The sequence below is a fragment of the Magallana gigas genome, chromosome 4 (genome assembly GCF_963853765.1).
Source record: "Magallana gigas chromosome 4, xbMagGiga1.1, whole genome shotgun sequence".
NCBI lineage: Eukaryota > Metazoa > Mollusca > Bivalvia > Ostreida > Ostreidae > Magallana > Magallana gigas.
The window spans coordinates 53,833,944-53,851,486 of record NC_088856.1 but is presented as its reverse complement, the minus strand read 5'-3'; the positions used below and the strand labels follow the sequence as shown (position 1 = coordinate 53,851,486).

At 31.8% G+C, this 17,543-nt stretch overlaps 2 protein-coding genes across 2 annotated transcripts; both read left to right on the top strand.

Annotated features, from left to right (window-relative positions):
* Window positions 1-47: 47 nt before the first annotated feature.
* Window positions 48-3,466, top strand: LOC105340651 (cystatin-A2). Its single transcript, XM_011446820.4, has 3 exons — window positions 48-208; window positions 2,263-2,376; window positions 3,200-3,466. The coding sequence occupies exons 1-3, from the start codon at window positions 83-85 to the stop codon at window positions 3,320-3,322; spliced, it is 363 nt and encodes a 120-aa protein (XP_011445122.3). The 5' UTR covers window positions 48-82; the 3' UTR covers window positions 3,323-3,466.
* Window positions 3,467-9,428: 5,962 nt separating this feature from the next.
* On the top strand, window positions 9,429-11,280 carry LOC105340648 (cystatin-A). Its single transcript, XM_011446815.4, has 3 exons — window positions 9,429-9,578; window positions 9,815-9,928; window positions 11,090-11,280. Exons 1-3 carry the CDS (start codon window positions 9,441-9,443, stop codon window positions 11,210-11,212), a joined length of 375 nt encoding a protein of 124 aa, XP_011445117.3. The 5' UTR covers window positions 9,429-9,440; the 3' UTR covers window positions 11,213-11,280.
* The last annotated feature ends 6,263 nt before the right edge of the window (window positions 11,281-17,543 follow it).

The window sequence follows — 17,543 nt, the reverse complement described above, 5'->3', positions numbered from 1 at the left end:
ACCGTAACATATGGCTAAGCAGTGGAGTAAATAAAAAGTCCGCTCCACTTTACCCAGATCACTACCGAACCTTGCCGCCATAATGAACGCACTTACAATAGTAACGCTCGGTCTCATTCTCGCAGTTGTTGCAGAGTCACGTGGTATCACTGGGGGTCTTGGTCCTCAGCAGTTTGCAGGTCCAGGGGAGCAGGCATTAGTACAAACGGTAGTACAACCATTGTTTTTTCTGATTAATTTTAAAATTTGACATCCTACAAACTAGTGCGATGGTGAACCGACATTGTTGTGGATAAGCATATACCATGTTTACTTTACCTCCATCTAAATTCTAAGAAAATTATTATTCAACAGCAGTCACGTGGAGACCATGTGTATCCCATACATAGTCAGTACCAAATATAACTTTCTCTGAGCATAATAACGTCTTTGATTATCATGACATCATGTTTTCTACACAAATTAAAACTTACAAAAACATAACTTTTTAAGGTCTTCCGTTTTCCAACGGAAGACCTTATTGTTTTCGTTCGGTTTCTTTTTCCCTATTATTATTATTTTTCTTTTTTTTTCCAACCAATTTTGTGTACGCGATTTCTCTAAAACTACTCCACCGATTAACATGAAACTTTCAGGTCTGATAGATAATGATCTGAACCTTATTGAAAATTTTTTTTATGATGACGTCACTTCCAGTTTTTGAGTTATTCACAATTTAACGATTTTCAGAGGGTCAGCTTGTCCAGGGGTAAACTCCTAAACGATTTAAGATATTGAGTTCAAAATTTCAGGGATTGTAGACAAAAGGGTGTAGATCTGACATGTGGTATATATATTTTCCTGTGACCAAAAGCGCCGAAGCTCGCCCGAGCTCGAAAATTACAGTTGAAAAAGCGTCGTGATTTTTCGTGGTTTTCTTTCAATATCTCTTTCCTCGATTGTATTTTGTTATAACATGTAGAACAAAATATCTTTATAAAGTCAAGAGCTTTCAGGTGACACCAAGAAAAAGGGGCTGGCCCTTCAAATAAGGGGCTGAGGGGGCTCTAAAGTCTTTTAATGATAACTTTTCACTGTGAAATATTTTGTGATACATTATAGAAGCAATTATGTTCGATCTAACGTTATCCACCTACACATGGCAATCATTTTCCTCTATGTTACGTAATTAGGAATTTTAAGGGGCCAGAAGTCCAAAAATTTGATGCTCAATATCTCAAAATGGAGAAAAATTTTGAAAAGCAATATTGAACAAAAGATGCTCAAAATATTGAGCTTAACAATCTGCAACCATAATTTCTTTGTTATGCAGTCCTTAAAAGGAGTTACAGGGTCGGCCCCGAAAACGACCCTCTCAAGATATCTCGAGAACGGTACAAAATTTGTAAACACTTGTTGAACAAAATGTGTTTGAATTGATAAGAGCTTTCATTTGAAATCATGAAAAAGGGGCTGGCCCTTCAAATAAGGGGCAGAGGGATCTCTAAAGTCTTTTAATGATAACTTTTTACTGTGAAATATTTTTTGATACGTTATAGAAGCGATTCTGTTCATTCTAAGGTTATTTACCTATACATGGTAATCATTTCCTCCTATGTTATGTAATTAGGGATTTTAAGAGGCCAGAAGTCCAACACTTTGATCTTCAATATCTCGAAATAGAGGAAAATTCTGGAAAGCAGTATTCAACAAAAGATGCTCAAAATAATATGCTTAACAATGTACAACCATATATTGTTATTATCTGGACACCAAACAGAGTTCTAGGACCGGATATCTAAACGATTTTTTCCCAGATATCTCAAAAACGGTAACCAATTTCTAAACACTTATTAGCGGTACACAAAAATACCTTTTAACTTAAATGAATGAAAAGGACCTGATCCCTCAAATAAGGGTCACCAAAGGGATAGATAGTCTTTCACCCATTACACTCATAGATTCCGCCTCCTTTTCCGGATAAGTTTCGTTGACGAAGATTAAGAGTAAGTTCATTCCTTATTCTAAAAATTGGACGGAAGACCTCCTCGTTGCTCGCAACGAGATCGTGTCTAGTTTTTGTTATTATTGATAATTAGCCATTTATACAAAGGTAAATATTTAGGTACGATATAAAAGTAAAATGGTTTGTAGAGGACCTAATATGGGGTTTACGTGGTCAGTAAATTCCATAAGACATTTACTTAAACCATATCAGGTCATCTACAAACTATGTGACTAATAATATAGATCTAGAACATAATGATGATGTTCTGATTGTAGAACCGTGATGCTATCCTGAGAAAGCTGCCGTCATTCATGTCAGGACCATTTGGACCTCTGAAAGCTTTGGTTTACCGAAAACAAGTCGTCAAGGGAACTAATTATTTCATTAAGGTAACACTCGAGTTCACAATCATTGTTGCTTAAAACGCTATGATTTAACGTTCATTCTATAGTTTTTACCAAACCGTAAATTTCGTACGTTTGATAAATTGCATTTTGGATGATTTGATATTTATATTAAAAAAAAAATTAATAAGCATTGAATCATTTTTTTTGTAAGGTAAGTTAGCGCGTTATGAAAATTTGTATGCAAACATCGCTGCAGTTACGAGAATGTATCTTTTGAAAAGTAATGATTAAATGCTCATATTTTCATTTTTTAAACTTCTTGCCTTGTCTGAAAAAGTAATTTACACCTCAAAATTCCCATTTTTCATAAAGGTAAGTTCATATTAATAGAAAAGCCTCTGTAACAGCCACATACATGTACTTTGATTTTCGCTTGTGATGTTGCGTTTTACAGTGCATGTTTAACGTATATATGACGTCATAATAAAACTCGTCATTTTAACCTTTGGGTACCCTGCGTGTATTACAGTGGTAAAACTACTTTAGCTTTCAACACACTTTACAAACAAAAAATATTTGGAATGTAAATATTATTATGTATGACTTTCATGTCATAGCATTTAAAAAATAACCAAATCCCAGTCTGATTTCAAGGTACATCTTGAAATAAGATAAATTCTTACGGAGTCTAAAACATTTTTGTAAAAATTAGATATCATCTCAATTTTCCTGACTGAGTGTGTGTCGGACTTTATTACAAAAACCAACCTGAAAATTAACAGTACAAAATGGTGTTGGTCTTTTTCTAGAAATGTGAGTAATATGAAGTTTCAATAATTTAGATATATACTTTTTTTAATTTTAGGTAAAAATGATGGGCGTGCAGCCGCGATTTTTACACGTTAAGATCTACACTGGCCTGAATAACAGAAGTCATATCAAGGACGTCGAGGTGCGAGCCCAGTATGATCCAATCGAATTCTTCTGATCTCATTGTTCAGCAGAACGGGATCTCAGTGTAACAAGAAACGATATTAAACAACTTGTTCTTTCGATGTGCTATTCTCTTTTGAGGATAAAGTTCATTAATTTTTGTTCTCTTTTCTCGGCATCTGAGTAAATTTTAAGCATACTCTTCTTAGTCTTTTATTTTTGCAAGCATGCACCTTCTCAAATATTCCTTAATTTGTGATTTACATGAATCAAATAAAAGAATTGTTTCATTATTTTAATAATGAATCCTAAATATTTCAAAAGATTTGAAATATTGCTTAAAATTATGTAAAACAAATCTTATAGAATAGGATGTAAAGGCAGAAATTAAAAAAAAAAAAACGCTATTTCAAAGAAAAGTAAAATAATTTTAAGAAATCAATAAGTGTTCAAGATCAAACGATAGCGGTCTTTCCTAGATTTAAATATATACATGCAATATCATATTCGCTAGCCAAGAGTTTTGGGTCCACTTTGCTGCCCATAAATGGGGAGCAAATTGGACCGAAAACACTTGGCAAGCGAAGATGATGCAATGTATCCATGAAATTTAATCAAACTGACGTTTTGATTTAATTTCTTTTTTATAAACAATTATAGTGCCTTATATATTTCTTCCTAAAAGGACACATCTCTTGAAATTATTTTAAAAAAATCATTTTCCGTGGTCCCCTTTTTTTAAAGCTAATAATTGATTAAGCAGAAATTATATTTTAAAGTTTTATATTAGTAACTTTTGAAAACGCGAAAATGACTTATTCAAATTAGAACTGTTAATCCTTTTTGCAAATTTTGTAACATCGGGAAAAAAACTTGTAGTACACGGTACATTATGGAAATTTCCCATGGTGGCTCATTGTTTATTTAGTTTTTAGAATTCATGACCTTTGAATTTAGATAATGCTTTATACCTGGTAATACTCATTTAAACATTTGAATGCACTTTTTATTCGGTTTACAACTAAAAAAAACCCATCTATCTAAAAAACATAAATAAAATGAGATTTTCACTTGGACATACCTACAGCGCATTGAACACCATACACGTGCACATTTTTATTAATTATGCAACATTTTAACTCCGCAGTAAAGCAACACTATTACCTATAAAACGTAAAAGAAATGTTTATCAAAAAATCTCCTGGTAGTTGGTCACAACAAGCTTAATGCTGTATATATATCAGGTCAAAGAGGACGATCCTCTTGAAACGTGACTGTTTGAATAAAAATTAATTTAAACACAATTATTTTATTTCAAGATGTGGTCAGTTTAAAGGATTGAAAATTGAAATAACAAGCATTCACAATTGCAGAATGCTTATACTATCCTCAAATATAGTTGGTTGAGCTATTAGACTTTTGGAAGTAAGGGCTTTTTATAGTTACAAATTACAAAGTATCCAACGGCGGCAGGGTTTGATGAAAAAAGAAACAAATGCAATGTTTTATTCCTTTAAATGAATAATAAACATAATTATAAAACCATTAATCAAATTCTGATGTTGGTGATACGGAGTTGTTGGATAGGTCTTTTAAAATGTTGACAAAAATGAAGCGGTTATAGTCGGTGTTCACCTGAATTGTAGATATCAATATCATTTTTTCTAAAAGGATGAGAATTTTTATACCCAAATTCCATAAAAAGAAAAAAAACCCCAAGAAAACGTAACAAGATTATGTAAATTCAAAAACTTAATAGTATCAATATTATCTAATTAAAGTACTTTTTAAATTTCTGTTTGTAATAAGTGATTTCGCCTAATGTTGTTAATCCCCCATGCTTGGAAATATGCGTTTTTCCTTCATCCATTGAAATTTAATGTAGCATGTAACAGATTTCATTCATGTTTTCATGTGTAAAGAAACAAAATCAATAATGTATCTCATGTTGTTTAAGCCCTCTAAAATTCCCTATACATACGTTATACCTTGATGAGGAATAAGATTTTATAAAATATGTTTGATGTTTTAACATTATATGACTTTGAAGAGAAATCAGACTTTTTGAAGTTTGATTGATATTGTAACCATATATGATGCGTCAGACTTTGACCTACCTAGACAAGAAATCAAACTTTTCAAAGATTGTTTAATATTTCAACCCTCTATGATGACCTTGACATACTTTGATAAGGTAGTTACTCGATTGTGATAATGCTAATGATAATTTTTCATCTCATGTCTGAAACAAAAAGATATGTTGATTGAAACAAGTCTTAAATTATCATATAATTAATGAATCGATATGTGGCTATCTTGACCTTGTTGACCAATGCCTGAATATTTGGTGAAGCTAGGATTTCCGGTCCATATCCGCCGTACACCTCTGCTGGTGAGAAATGGATCACTGAGAGAATCACAATTAAAGGAATTGAGAGGAACTTCATTGGATTGGTTCTAACTGACCGCTGTATGGGATTTGAATGTTCAGCCACGGAGATAACAACCCAATTAAGACAATGTGTTACTTATTGTCATTGCTAATAATGTGTAATGAATCAAAAGGTGTGTACAGTTATACTACTTTAGTTATATGTTGCTGGTTTATCTGATGGTGACCTGATGGTGATGGTGACCGGTTTGAATGATGAGTCTTAAGCTTTTTATATACAAACTTTAAGCAAATTGTGTTTCTGCCTTTATTTCAAATATACAATCAAACGATTGCTGCATACATCAAACCAAAATTACAGTTTACTAACGAACAGTGCATGGATTAAAAAATAATTGAAGTGGGGGCTGGCATCAAGTGAGAGAGGAACTAGATATATATTACGTTTACACAGCTAATAATTAATGACTTTATACAGCCTTTGTAAAAAAATCATGCTGTTTGACACAAATGTACATTCTAATGCAAAAACGAAGTTTCAATATTATTGTATTAAATTCACTTTAGAATTTTGGTGAATATTCAAGTCCTTTGAAAAACTAAAAAAAATTTCTTACAGCTCACAAAATCTATTAAATGCAAATGTTATTTGAATGAATGCTGAAGAAAACGTACCCAGGAGAAAACGTACCCAATTCCTAGGGTACGTTTTCTCTGAGAGAGAACATAACCAGGTACTCTTTTGGAGAAAACGTACCCTGTAAAAATCATAAATTACAGTTGTAATAAATATTGTGGGATGAAATAAAATAAATTATACAATAACATTTGTATCATTTGTTGCTTTTGTTTTTATATACATAATCACGTAAATTACTGATTTAATTAGACAATAATTGTGTTATATACAAATAAACAGACTTTGCTTGATGAGCAGTTTAATTAGTCGCGGCAATTAATCCATCAATATATTTATTTAATGAAATCGTTAAAAAAATATATTTCGACATAATAGTTTTGATTGCAATATATAGGATAACTTCATCACTGTTAATTATGAGTATCTAAAGAAAACGATAACGCGTTTTTTTTTTCGATTAATAATCCGTCATCTATATGAATAGATTAGTTTTTTATTGCTAAATTGTCCCTAGAAAGTTTCTAAGGTCTAATAACATTGAAATTACTAATACTTTAAGAAGAATACTCATAGCAAACATGGTAAATTTATTAACTATTTCAAAATTATTCATGAAAATAAAGTTAAAAAATTTGAACTCAAAAAATGTCCAAGTCCTTTCAATATTCACTCGATACAAATATTTAAAAAAAAAAAAACCTTACGGGATCTACATTTTTATAAAACTTATATTTTTTTCCATATTTATGCATTAAAATATGCAGTAAAGTAGTATGACATTTTCAGATCCTTAAAATATTCAACCTATAGATATAAATGTATTACTATTCTTTAATTCATATTTGTATCAAATTTATTTATGCCTCTGTATTAATGCAATAAAATAGTATTCATAACTTTTTAAAATTGTTTTTATGATTTTATAGGGTACGTTTTCTCCAAGAGAAAGAGGGTACGTTTTCTCTTTTGGAGAAAACGTACTCTAGGAATTGGGTACCTTTCCTCCTGGGTACGTTTTCACCTGGGTACGTTTTCTACAGGGTACGTTTTCACTTTGGTACGTTTTCTCCTGATACCATTTGAATCACGTCTTAAAACTCGGGTATTATAATTTGTAATTAAATTATCAAGACAGATTTTTGTTGAGCTGAGAGTAATTTAGAGTAATATTTATTTCTATAAGCGTATAATTATGATAGTAAAGTTATGGAAATCAAAGGTAATCAAGTCTAAACACTAAAGAAATGAGCAATATCTAATCATTTATGTGACATCGTCACCCCGATCTGCCAAAGAATGAATGCGAAATTGATAAATGTAAAAATAACTTGCTCCTTACATGTAGAACATTCCTGATGAGACCAGTAACTGCCTTTTACGTATCTTCTAATGGAAATGATAATTTGATGTCTATGACGAACATTTATTGAGCTTAGAGAATGTTATGATTCACAAAATTTAATTTGACTATAGTCTGTCGTAATATATTTTTGCTACAAATTTTCTTAAATTATTCGATATCTATAAATTCCTCTTGGCTCAGACGATAATTTTTCATTAGTATGAAAAAAAAAATCTCAAGATTTCCCCGTTCAAACGCCCCCTCTAGTTTGTCAGATTTCAATAAACGCCTAAAAATAAAAAAAAGATGCGGATTTTTCATTGCTAAAGATATGAAGGTACCTTGATGATAACGTTGTGCGAGGTATTCCGAGTGACTTCCGAAGGGTGAAAAGATGTCAACATTCCTTATTATAAATCTCCCTACAAAATCTGGTTTTGTTTCTGTGAATTGTTACGATGTAAACATGATAATGTTTGAATAAGGTTATCTTGGAAATGTTCCCCTTCATCAATTTCAATTGAGTTTCAGGGGTATATGTATTCTAAAAAGTCATAAATGACCAAATTGATCGATGATAATTTGCATGATGCAGCTGGTAGATGTATTATCGTTATATGTATCCAGGGTATGATGATCCTCATTGTATTAAAACGTTTATAACTTAAGGGTGTTGTTTACTCAGGGTTTGAGTTCTGAAATTCGGATTGTTATAAAGTTCAAAGTCATGAGTAAAATTTGTTCTAAATACAAAAAGTTCTTGTGAAATGAATTATTATTGACATAACATTCGATATTTCTACTATATTATGGAATTATGCCCAAACAATAATAGACTTTTAGCCAAACAGAGGAAATTCGGACTAAATTTTGCAGATTTTGTTTTCCGCTAAAACATTTTTGGCAGTACTCTAATTTTAAAAGTTAAGATTTTATGTTTTGGTCTTTAACATTTTGCATATTTTCTGTTAGTTTTACCTCACTCATTCATTATAATAATCGTATGGCATGAATTTCACAAATATGGAAAAATGCTTAAAATCGAGAAAAGAGACCATATCTCAAAATTTTGATCATTGTCCTCATATAAATTATATATATGCCAACAGAATAAGATCAATATAATTAGTTTAATACTATAAACCTTTTTGTATTATCATCATTCAATTTTTTGTAAAATTGGATCAAAAAATGGGTTTGGATTTGAAAAGTGATAGAGGAAATTCGGACTGGAATATTTATAAAAATTGTGAACGAAAACTTTATGCTTTGTATGTATTTACTGTCACTGCCATTCATAAACTGTATTTCTTTTTTAAAAGTATTGAGCAATTTGTATTATTTTCACAATGAAGAAAATATCAAGCATAATGTAAAATTTTAAGGGATTTTCCTTTAATTTTCCAAAAATATACAATGGCCATTAACTCAAAAAGTAGGTCATTGACCTACTTTTTTGAAAATGAAAAATAACACTACAATAAAAGGTTTATAACATCATCGGTGGAATTTTTTTTTCATTCTGAGTAAACGTCATCCTTAAGACAATGACGTCTGCCAGAAAGAGAAACACTTTGCCATATCTAACCAATAAACCTCGCTAATATGACCTCTTGACCAACAACTTATGCTACCACTGTTAATGTTAAACTGCCAGCTTGATAAATGTATCAAATGACTTGCTGATTACTTATAGAGCACACTTGATTAGACTATTAATTTAACACTGGTTATAAAAGGGAAGCTTGATGCGACTGAAACTTATCTCAGCATTCTCCGTTGACCACTAAACAGTAACGATGAACGGACAAGGAGTGATCGCTTTGGCTTTTCTATTGGCCGTTGTTTCCCAGGCACAAGGCCAAGGAAGAGGTGTTCCCGGGGGTCTGAGTGAACAACGCATGGCGGGGCCCGGTGAACAGGCTCTTGTAGCAAAGGTCAGAATTTATTTATATCCTTAGCTTTGAGTAAAAATTTGCGTTAAAGAAGTTTTATTCTATCCTTAAACATTTGGTACAAGAAGTGAACAGGCTTTTGTAATTCACCAATTATGTTGTGAACAGAAACATTTTCACTGATATATTCAAATTAATATTTCTTTCTTTAATTGTATTTATTAACAGTATTAAAACTGATAACACACACCAAATGTATGTCTAAATGATATATTTAGAGTCGCAAAGAAATTATTAGACGGCTACCTTCATGGTTCGATAGACCAGTTGGACCATTCAAGGCATTAACATACAGAACCCAAACAGTTGCAGGGACCAACTATTTCATAAAGGTACGTAACTCTATATTGTATGCTGATGATGAAATCAAAATTGTAATAATTTGTATTTTGGTTTGTGCATATTGTTTTAAGAAAATGAATGACATGTAAAATTCATCTTACCAAATAACTTTCACATTCACTTGTTAATATGAAAGTCACAAATAATTACTTTATCGCTGAGACTTGAATTGCTACATTGTTAGATTCGCCAGATTTTTAATGAAAGCGACATCGATACTATAACATCAAAACGTTTAACCGAGTTTCTAGTCCGTTTTGAGAAGTAAAGAAGGTGCATAGATGAAAAAAGAAACTTGAGTTAAAAGGACGAGTGCACTTATGGGCCCCGGTAAAAATTGAAAAAGAAAATGAAGATTCAAATTAAGCACAATTTTTTACCTTACATCACCTATTGATATCTAATCCCTAGGAATCAGCAAGTTGTAGCGCTGAATTTACTGCTGTATATAAAAAGCACGAAGCTTTACAACATAGTAAGGGTAAGCCGACATTCGCTGTTTTGTATTGTAAATCGAGGTTGGGCATTCATTTCGAAGCCTTTGTTTACTGTTAGCCTAACCGAGTACAAACTTGTGGAAAAGACAATCTATGCATTTTGCAATTAGAAAACCCCCGTGAAAATTAGAAGTTTGTACTACATTAGGCTGGTACCTAAAAATGGAAAACGTATGAAAATTTCAAGATTTTTCCTTTAGCAAGCGAAAGCTATTACCTGCGTGACTCATGTTTGAACCCACGCATGGGATAAATTATTTCAAACAGCTGTTAATATGAACTTACCCTTAGGATAAGAAAGGAATTTTAAGGTATAAATCACATTTGCAGACAAGGCATGAAGTTAGAAAAAAAATGTAAATATAAACTTTTTAAGTAAACAATCTCATAACTGCTGCGATGTGTGGATGCAAATTTTCATAACGCACTCAATTTGTATGCACACACCACTGCAGTAATAAGACTGTATATTTCAAAAAATCATGATTCAATATAGCATTGGATCATGATTTTCTAAAGTCCATGAAAAGGTCAAACCTTTACATGAAAAAAGAAACAGTTTTATATTCAAAAACATATTAGAAATATTTAACGCAATTGCATCATGCACACGGGTGTATAACTTACAGAAAATGTATACGCTTATTTAAATAGGTGAAGATCCAGGAACCCCGCCCGCGTTTTATCCACGTCAGAATCTACGCAACTCTTAACAACAGGAGCAAAGTGGCCGGAGTCAAGGTCGCCAGACAGTACGACCCCATTCTCTATTTCTAAAGCAGCCTTAACACCAAAACTGATCGTTTTCTAGAAATACAAGAAATAAAATCTAATATTCAGCTTAATAGCATGTTTTCAATTGAGTCATAAAACGGTACCTGTTCACAAGCAATATAAATACTTTATCAGTTAATGAATAATTGGTAAGTAATCAAATACTAGTATTTTCATCGGGCATCCAAGTCATACTAATTTATTGATATAACACGTGATATTTGTAATGTATTCGGCTAAGGAAACGTTTGGTGACATTTATTGATATCCCGAACATACAAGACGCAATGTACCATGGTTTATTCACGAATGTAGATCCGCACGAATAAAATTCCACATGGACACACAGAGTTATTCTAATTGTAAATCAGCCAAATAGAAAGAAAATGTAAAAAGCGAATAAAAGATATATTAAAACATAATTGATAATTGTATTAAAAACATCAGTCGAAGTTGACAAAAAAATACGGAATTTGCATTCCAATGATTCCAAAGATTAAAGCAAAAACATAATGCAGGAAACACTAAGTAGAAAGAAAAAATATTTTGTGCTTTTCTTGACTTTTAACGAGCATTTGACTAGATAATAGAGGCATTACCGCTGACGATCTACAGAAAGCATTAGATTGAAGATTTCATGTGTATTGTTCTCAATTGAAACTAAATGTAAATGTAGAAAAAAATCCCAAAGATATTAGTTTTTCAAATGGTCCTGTGCCTATAAATATTTTTTATTACAATACATACATTGTTTAATAGCGTTGTTGAAATTGTAAATGAAATCAAATATTTGAGTACTGTATTTTCCAGAAGTGAATCATTTTATAAATCCATAAAGCACTAAGTTGTCGAGCAAACATAGAAATCTATGTATATTATGATTAGAAATATAATACTCTTTAATCTACCTATAGAACTGGTCTGTGATTTAATCCCGGTATTGCTCTGTGGTTGTGATAATTGGGGTTACAAAGATATAGGTATAATTGAAAAAATCCCTTTGAAGTTATTAGAATATGTTTTGTGTTTGAAAAGTACTACGCCGTCTTACCTAATCTATGGTAAATCAAGTCGATATTCAATTTATGTTAGTGTATATTTAAGCATTGAATCATTATTTTTTGAAAGATGTGGTCTCATAACTGCAACGGTGTGTGCATACAAATTGAATAACGCGCGCTAGCGCGTTATGAAAATTTGTTTGCACACACCGTTGCAGTTAAATAGAATCGTTAAATAGAATCCTTTAATAGAATTGGCAAAATGAGGTATACTTTTTCTCAGAATTGCATAAGCTTTGTAAGTTTAAGACAATATGACTTTTTAGAGAATGTTAGTGTAAGTTTCAAGACTACATGGTATTTTCAGATTTCTCATTTAACTGTAATTTTGAGTGGATTTTGTACCAAAAGTAGTCTATTTTGGGAAAATGGATGATTTTGTTGGTTATATATGTCATTACATGATTTATTAGCTATAATATACAAGGGAAGTAAATCCCTTTTAAATGTGTAGAATGACCACCACTAGAGTAAATTGGCTAAGAAAGTAGGTATTTCCTATCCTGATGACAATTAATAGGCTTAAGTTAATTACCGAGATAAGAATTAATACTGCACAGTAAAAGAGTTTTGATCAATTGAATTATTTAAATTATAAATTTGCAGCAATTTTGCTGTCTGATTTCATGAAATAACATTAAGCAACCTGACTTATATAACTCAATTTTTTTAAAACAGCATATTTTTCTTTCAAATAAAATTCACATGTAGACAAATGCAGTTATCAAAGTATACAATATGTCAAAAAACTCAAGTTTTTGCTCCTTCCTATCCAAAAGTGATATTTTAGATATATTTACAGAATTCAAAAAGCTACCCCCTCTTTCCAATTGTCTCCATTACCATTACATGTTGGATATGTAAATGTACATTTGACCTTGAAATAACATCTGCTATAATAATTACTCTCGAAATGACCAAAAAACAACAAATGTTTACCCTTTTATTGTATATATGCATCAAAAATGTAGGAAAACATGTAAAATTTGAACATTTATCATGGAATTCTCATCCGTCCCCAGGTACCCGGTTGTATTTGAATTTCATTTTAATTAAGAGCAGACATCACACTTGTAGGTCTTACTATTTTAGCAAAGTTAAAAGGAGACTAGAAACCAGAATAAATAAGATAATCACTAAAAATGATTATAAGCTTACTGTTTCATGAAAACAAGAAATCACATGTATGGCTGCATGTCTTTTTGTGAAAAAAAATGTTACATTTCATCCATTTATCAAGAAAAGATCAATTTTCAATATCAGTGATGGTTGTTTTTAAATATGTGTGAGAAATGACTCAAGGGAATTGCCACAAGTTTCATAATATTAGGTTAAAGTGTTCAAACTAATGCTTCTTAGGAAAATCAAAAAATAGGGGGAGGGTATACATGTAAGGGTATTTCTAAGTGATGTGATGCTTTTGTCATGATAATATCATGTATATGTATGTAGTTTTGAATAAGGTTTCTTATTTAGGGAGGTTGAACAACAATTGACCACTATAAGATTAGGTAAAGATGCTTTATTTATGGAGAGCCCTATGAATCTGTGTTAAATAGAAGAAAGTGGAAATGCTGGGTTCACTTAAATGGCCATATTTTTCTTAATCCTTAATGGAATTGGCAAAATGAGGTATACTTTTTCTCAGAATAGCATAAGCTTTGTAAGTTTAAGACAAGATGACTTTTCAGAGAATGTTAGTGTAAGTTAAAGGCAGCAAGGGACAGTTTACGGATAAAGTACCCGTCAAAATTTTTGTAAAATTGAGAGTTGGTGTACTTGAAGGCTTATGAGTGTTGCTAAAATTCATGAAATGATTTTTAATGATTATCATTAGTTAGAGGGATGTCTCTTGTTGAAATTGATATTCAATATGTAGGCCCCATATGTTAGGTACATGAAATTCAAAAGTAAAATGCGAAACCTGCGGCTATGACTGTTGTGTTGACTTTAGACAGTGAAAATGCAAGTTACAGACGGGAGAGTAAATAACATGAAAAGTAGATGGACGGGGCATTATAAACTATACACCGGTAAGTTTCTGACATGTGATGGTGCAACATGCCCATGGTACGGAAGGTCAACCCTTTGCAGGGAATTGGCTGGGGGAGGTCTAAAAAGCTGAAAAATCATGAAAAATTAGCAAAATATGGAAGGGTCAAAATCTCGTAAAAACCAGTATGTAGAAAATTTTACAGGTTAATTGACTAGTAATTTTCTTCAGAAATTGGTGATTGGCCTTATAAAGAGTGAATTAAAGGTATTTGTGGTGAATGGGAACTGAGGAAATTCTAGTTACAGGGTTCCGAAGACACACGCCCCCAGGCTACAATGAAATGTATCAAAAAAAGTGTCCTGTGCCATCTAATATCACGTATCGGGATATGTCACACTAATTACACTGCTTGGTCAGTGTATTTTTTTTTCAGAAATACTATGCATATGTTAATGTAAACACAGCTATTATTAGTACCGGTACATGTATTAACACAGCTTATTAATTTTTTTAATTTCAGCTATTGGTGGCCACATGGTTTTTACCTGTTCATTCTTTTCAGCTCTTGAGGTTAACCTGTCACCTCTACCCACATGCATATTCCTTAATGTGTTCTACAGACTATTTACCAGTAATTCAAATTAAATCTGATAATTCATGAACAGTTACTGTAATGGAACTTTAAGAAAACATCATGCCTTGTTGTGGTTTGTGTTTGATAAGAAATTATAACAAACAAAATTATGGCTGTTTAAAGTAATTTACAATTGTTAGCTGTGAAAAATTGTTTTTCAATAAAAGTATGCAATTATGTTTCCTTTATTTTGTTTTTAGCTCACCTGAGCCAAAGGCTCAAGTGAGCTTTTCTGATCACAATTTGTCGTTGTCGTTGTTGTAAACTTTTCATATTTTCATCTTCTTCTCAAGAACCACTGGGCAGATTTCAACCAAATTTGGCACTAAGCACCACCACTAGGTGAAGGGGATTCAAGTTTGTTTAGATGAAGGACCACGCCCTCTTTAAAGGGGAGGTAATTGAGAATTATTGAAAATTTGTTGGTATTTTTCAAAAATCTTCTTCTCAAAAACTATTCGGCCTGAAAAGCTCAAACTTGTGTGGAGGCATCTTCAGGTAGTGTAGATTCAAGTTTGTTCAAATCATGGTCCCCGTGGGTAGGGAGGGGCCACAAGAGGGGGATCAAGTTTTACATAGGAATATATAGAGAAAATCTTTGAAAAATCTTCTTCCCAAAAACCATTAGGCCTGAAAAGCTCAAATTAAAGTGGACACATCCTCAGGTAGTGTAGATTCAAGTTTGTTCAAATCATAGTCCCAGGTGGTATGGTGGGGTCACAATGGGGGGAATGGATTTTTACATATTAGGAATATATAGAGAAAATCTTTAAAAATCTTTTTCTCAGAAACTAATCAGCCAGGAAAGCTGAAACTTACATGTATGTGGAAACATCCTCAGGTACATGTAGTGTTAGATACAAAGTTGTGAAAATCATGACCCCGGGGATAGGTTTGGGCCACAATGGGTGGGGGGGGGGGGGGGTCAAAGTTTAACATAGGAATATATAGAGTAAATATTTAAAAATCTTCTTCTCCGAAACTAATCAGCCAGATGATTCTTTATAATTGTTAAGACTTTGGCCCAAGGACAGTTCTTTGGCCTCACAAGAAGGTTCAGAGTATATGAATATAATAATTTTTATAATAATACATATATAAACTATTGTTAAGGATCTTTTTGAGAACTGCAATACTCAACATGCGATATGACTATAAAATCAATATAAAATCATCCTTTTAGAAAAGGAACTTATGATTATAAACATAAAAATATTTAGGGGGGAAAATGGATTTTATTTATACAGGATCTACATGTATTATTGTACATTGTCCAGGTAGTTTGCATTGTGACCCCATTAAGGTAGCTCCGTACCGATAAAATCATGGGTTCAAAGTTAAAAACTGAACTTTTCTTTAACTTATTGGACTTGAATTTCATCAAAAAATAAATAAAATATATATGTATCCATACTATTTAAGATGTAAGGGAATAAAAACCAAAGGCTGAAATTATCATCTGAAAATCACACTTATTTGTTTAAAAATTAAATATAAGTGGATGGATACTAGTTTGTCTATTTAATTTTTATTGCTTACTATGCCAGAAAACTAAAATTAATTTAAAAAAAAGAAAAAATTGTTTACTTTAGAAAAATTATAGCATTTAGATATATCACTTAGAGAAAAGTAGAGAAGAGTTATTTCCCTTTGTCATTTTTGAATTATGTCGAATATAAGGATGAAAAACCCTTATCAAATATCTCCAAGTAAACAATTATTTGAGTTTTTGATGTGCACCTATGAAAACATAGAAATTACAAATCTACTTGCAAGAATTTTAATGAATTCATGGTTTATGTAAAATGTATGACGTCACAGGAGGGTGGATTTACTTTAAGCTGATTTTATCATACCTATTGTTCCTCAGGTGAGAGATGTGGCCCATTTGCCTCTTGTTTTAGTTTTTCATTGTTTTTCAATATTAAAAATTAAACATATGTAACCTACGGTAATTTTCATGAGTACAAAACTAAAATCCGTTTTTAAATCGGACGATGCATAACAGATATCGGGGTTTAAAAATTGATTTTTCAGAAATTTTGATTCTGCGTTTTTGGTTTCAAAAATAGCGTAAAATTCAAACTCGTACCAAAAATAATTCGAATTTTGTTAAGTACTTTGACACCTTCGGAATTATATTTTTGTTAAGTCGTTCTTAGAATCGTTAAGGTTTTTGTTAATTCGTACATAGTATCATTCGTATTTATTTTTATCTTTTACTTTAAGTTGCTCTTGTTATTGATTTAAACACTCTGCTTCTTGCAGGAACATCAAGCTTTACTCTTGACATTAACGGAAGACCCACTCGTTGCTTTGCAACGAGCTTTGCTCTAGTTCTTTTTATTATTCTTGTTATTGGTTTAAGAGCTCTGCTTCTTACAGGAACTTCCAGCTTTACTTCTGACATTAACGGAAGACCTACTCGTTGCTTTGCAACGAGCTTTGCTCTAGTTATTATTATTATTTTTTTTCCCCAGTTTTTGTCCACAAGATATCTCGGAGATGGCTATATAGATTTACTTGAAATTTTCAGGATTGATAGAAAATGATCATATCTCTAGGCGATTTTTTCATTTTTTGAAAATTCATTTCCTGTCGTCCGTTTCCTGTCCCGCGACAAAAAGCTTGTCACATCGAGAT

Coding starts and splice junctions, on each gene's coding strand:
- LOC105340651 (XM_011446820.4), top strand. CDS start 83: ATGAACGCACTTACAATAGTAACGCTCGGTCTCATTCTCGCAGTTGTT. Junction 209..2,262: donor AGCAGGCATTAGTACAAACG/GTAGTACAACCA, acceptor TTCTGATTGTAG/AACCGTGATGCTATCCTGAG. Junction 2,377..3,199: donor GAACTAATTATTTCATTAAG/GTAACACTCGAG, acceptor TTTTAATTTTAG/GTAAAAATGATGGGCGTGCA.
- LOC105340648 (XM_011446815.4), top strand. CDS start 9,441: ATGAACGGACAAGGAGTGATCGCTTTGGCTTTTCTATTGGCCGTTGTT. Junction 9,579..9,814: donor AACAGGCTCTTGTAGCAAAG/GTCAGAATTTAT, acceptor TGATATATTTAG/AGTCGCAAAGAAATTATTAG. Junction 9,929..11,089: donor GGACCAACTATTTCATAAAG/GTACGTAACTCT, acceptor TTATTTAAATAG/GTGAAGATCCAGGAACCCCG.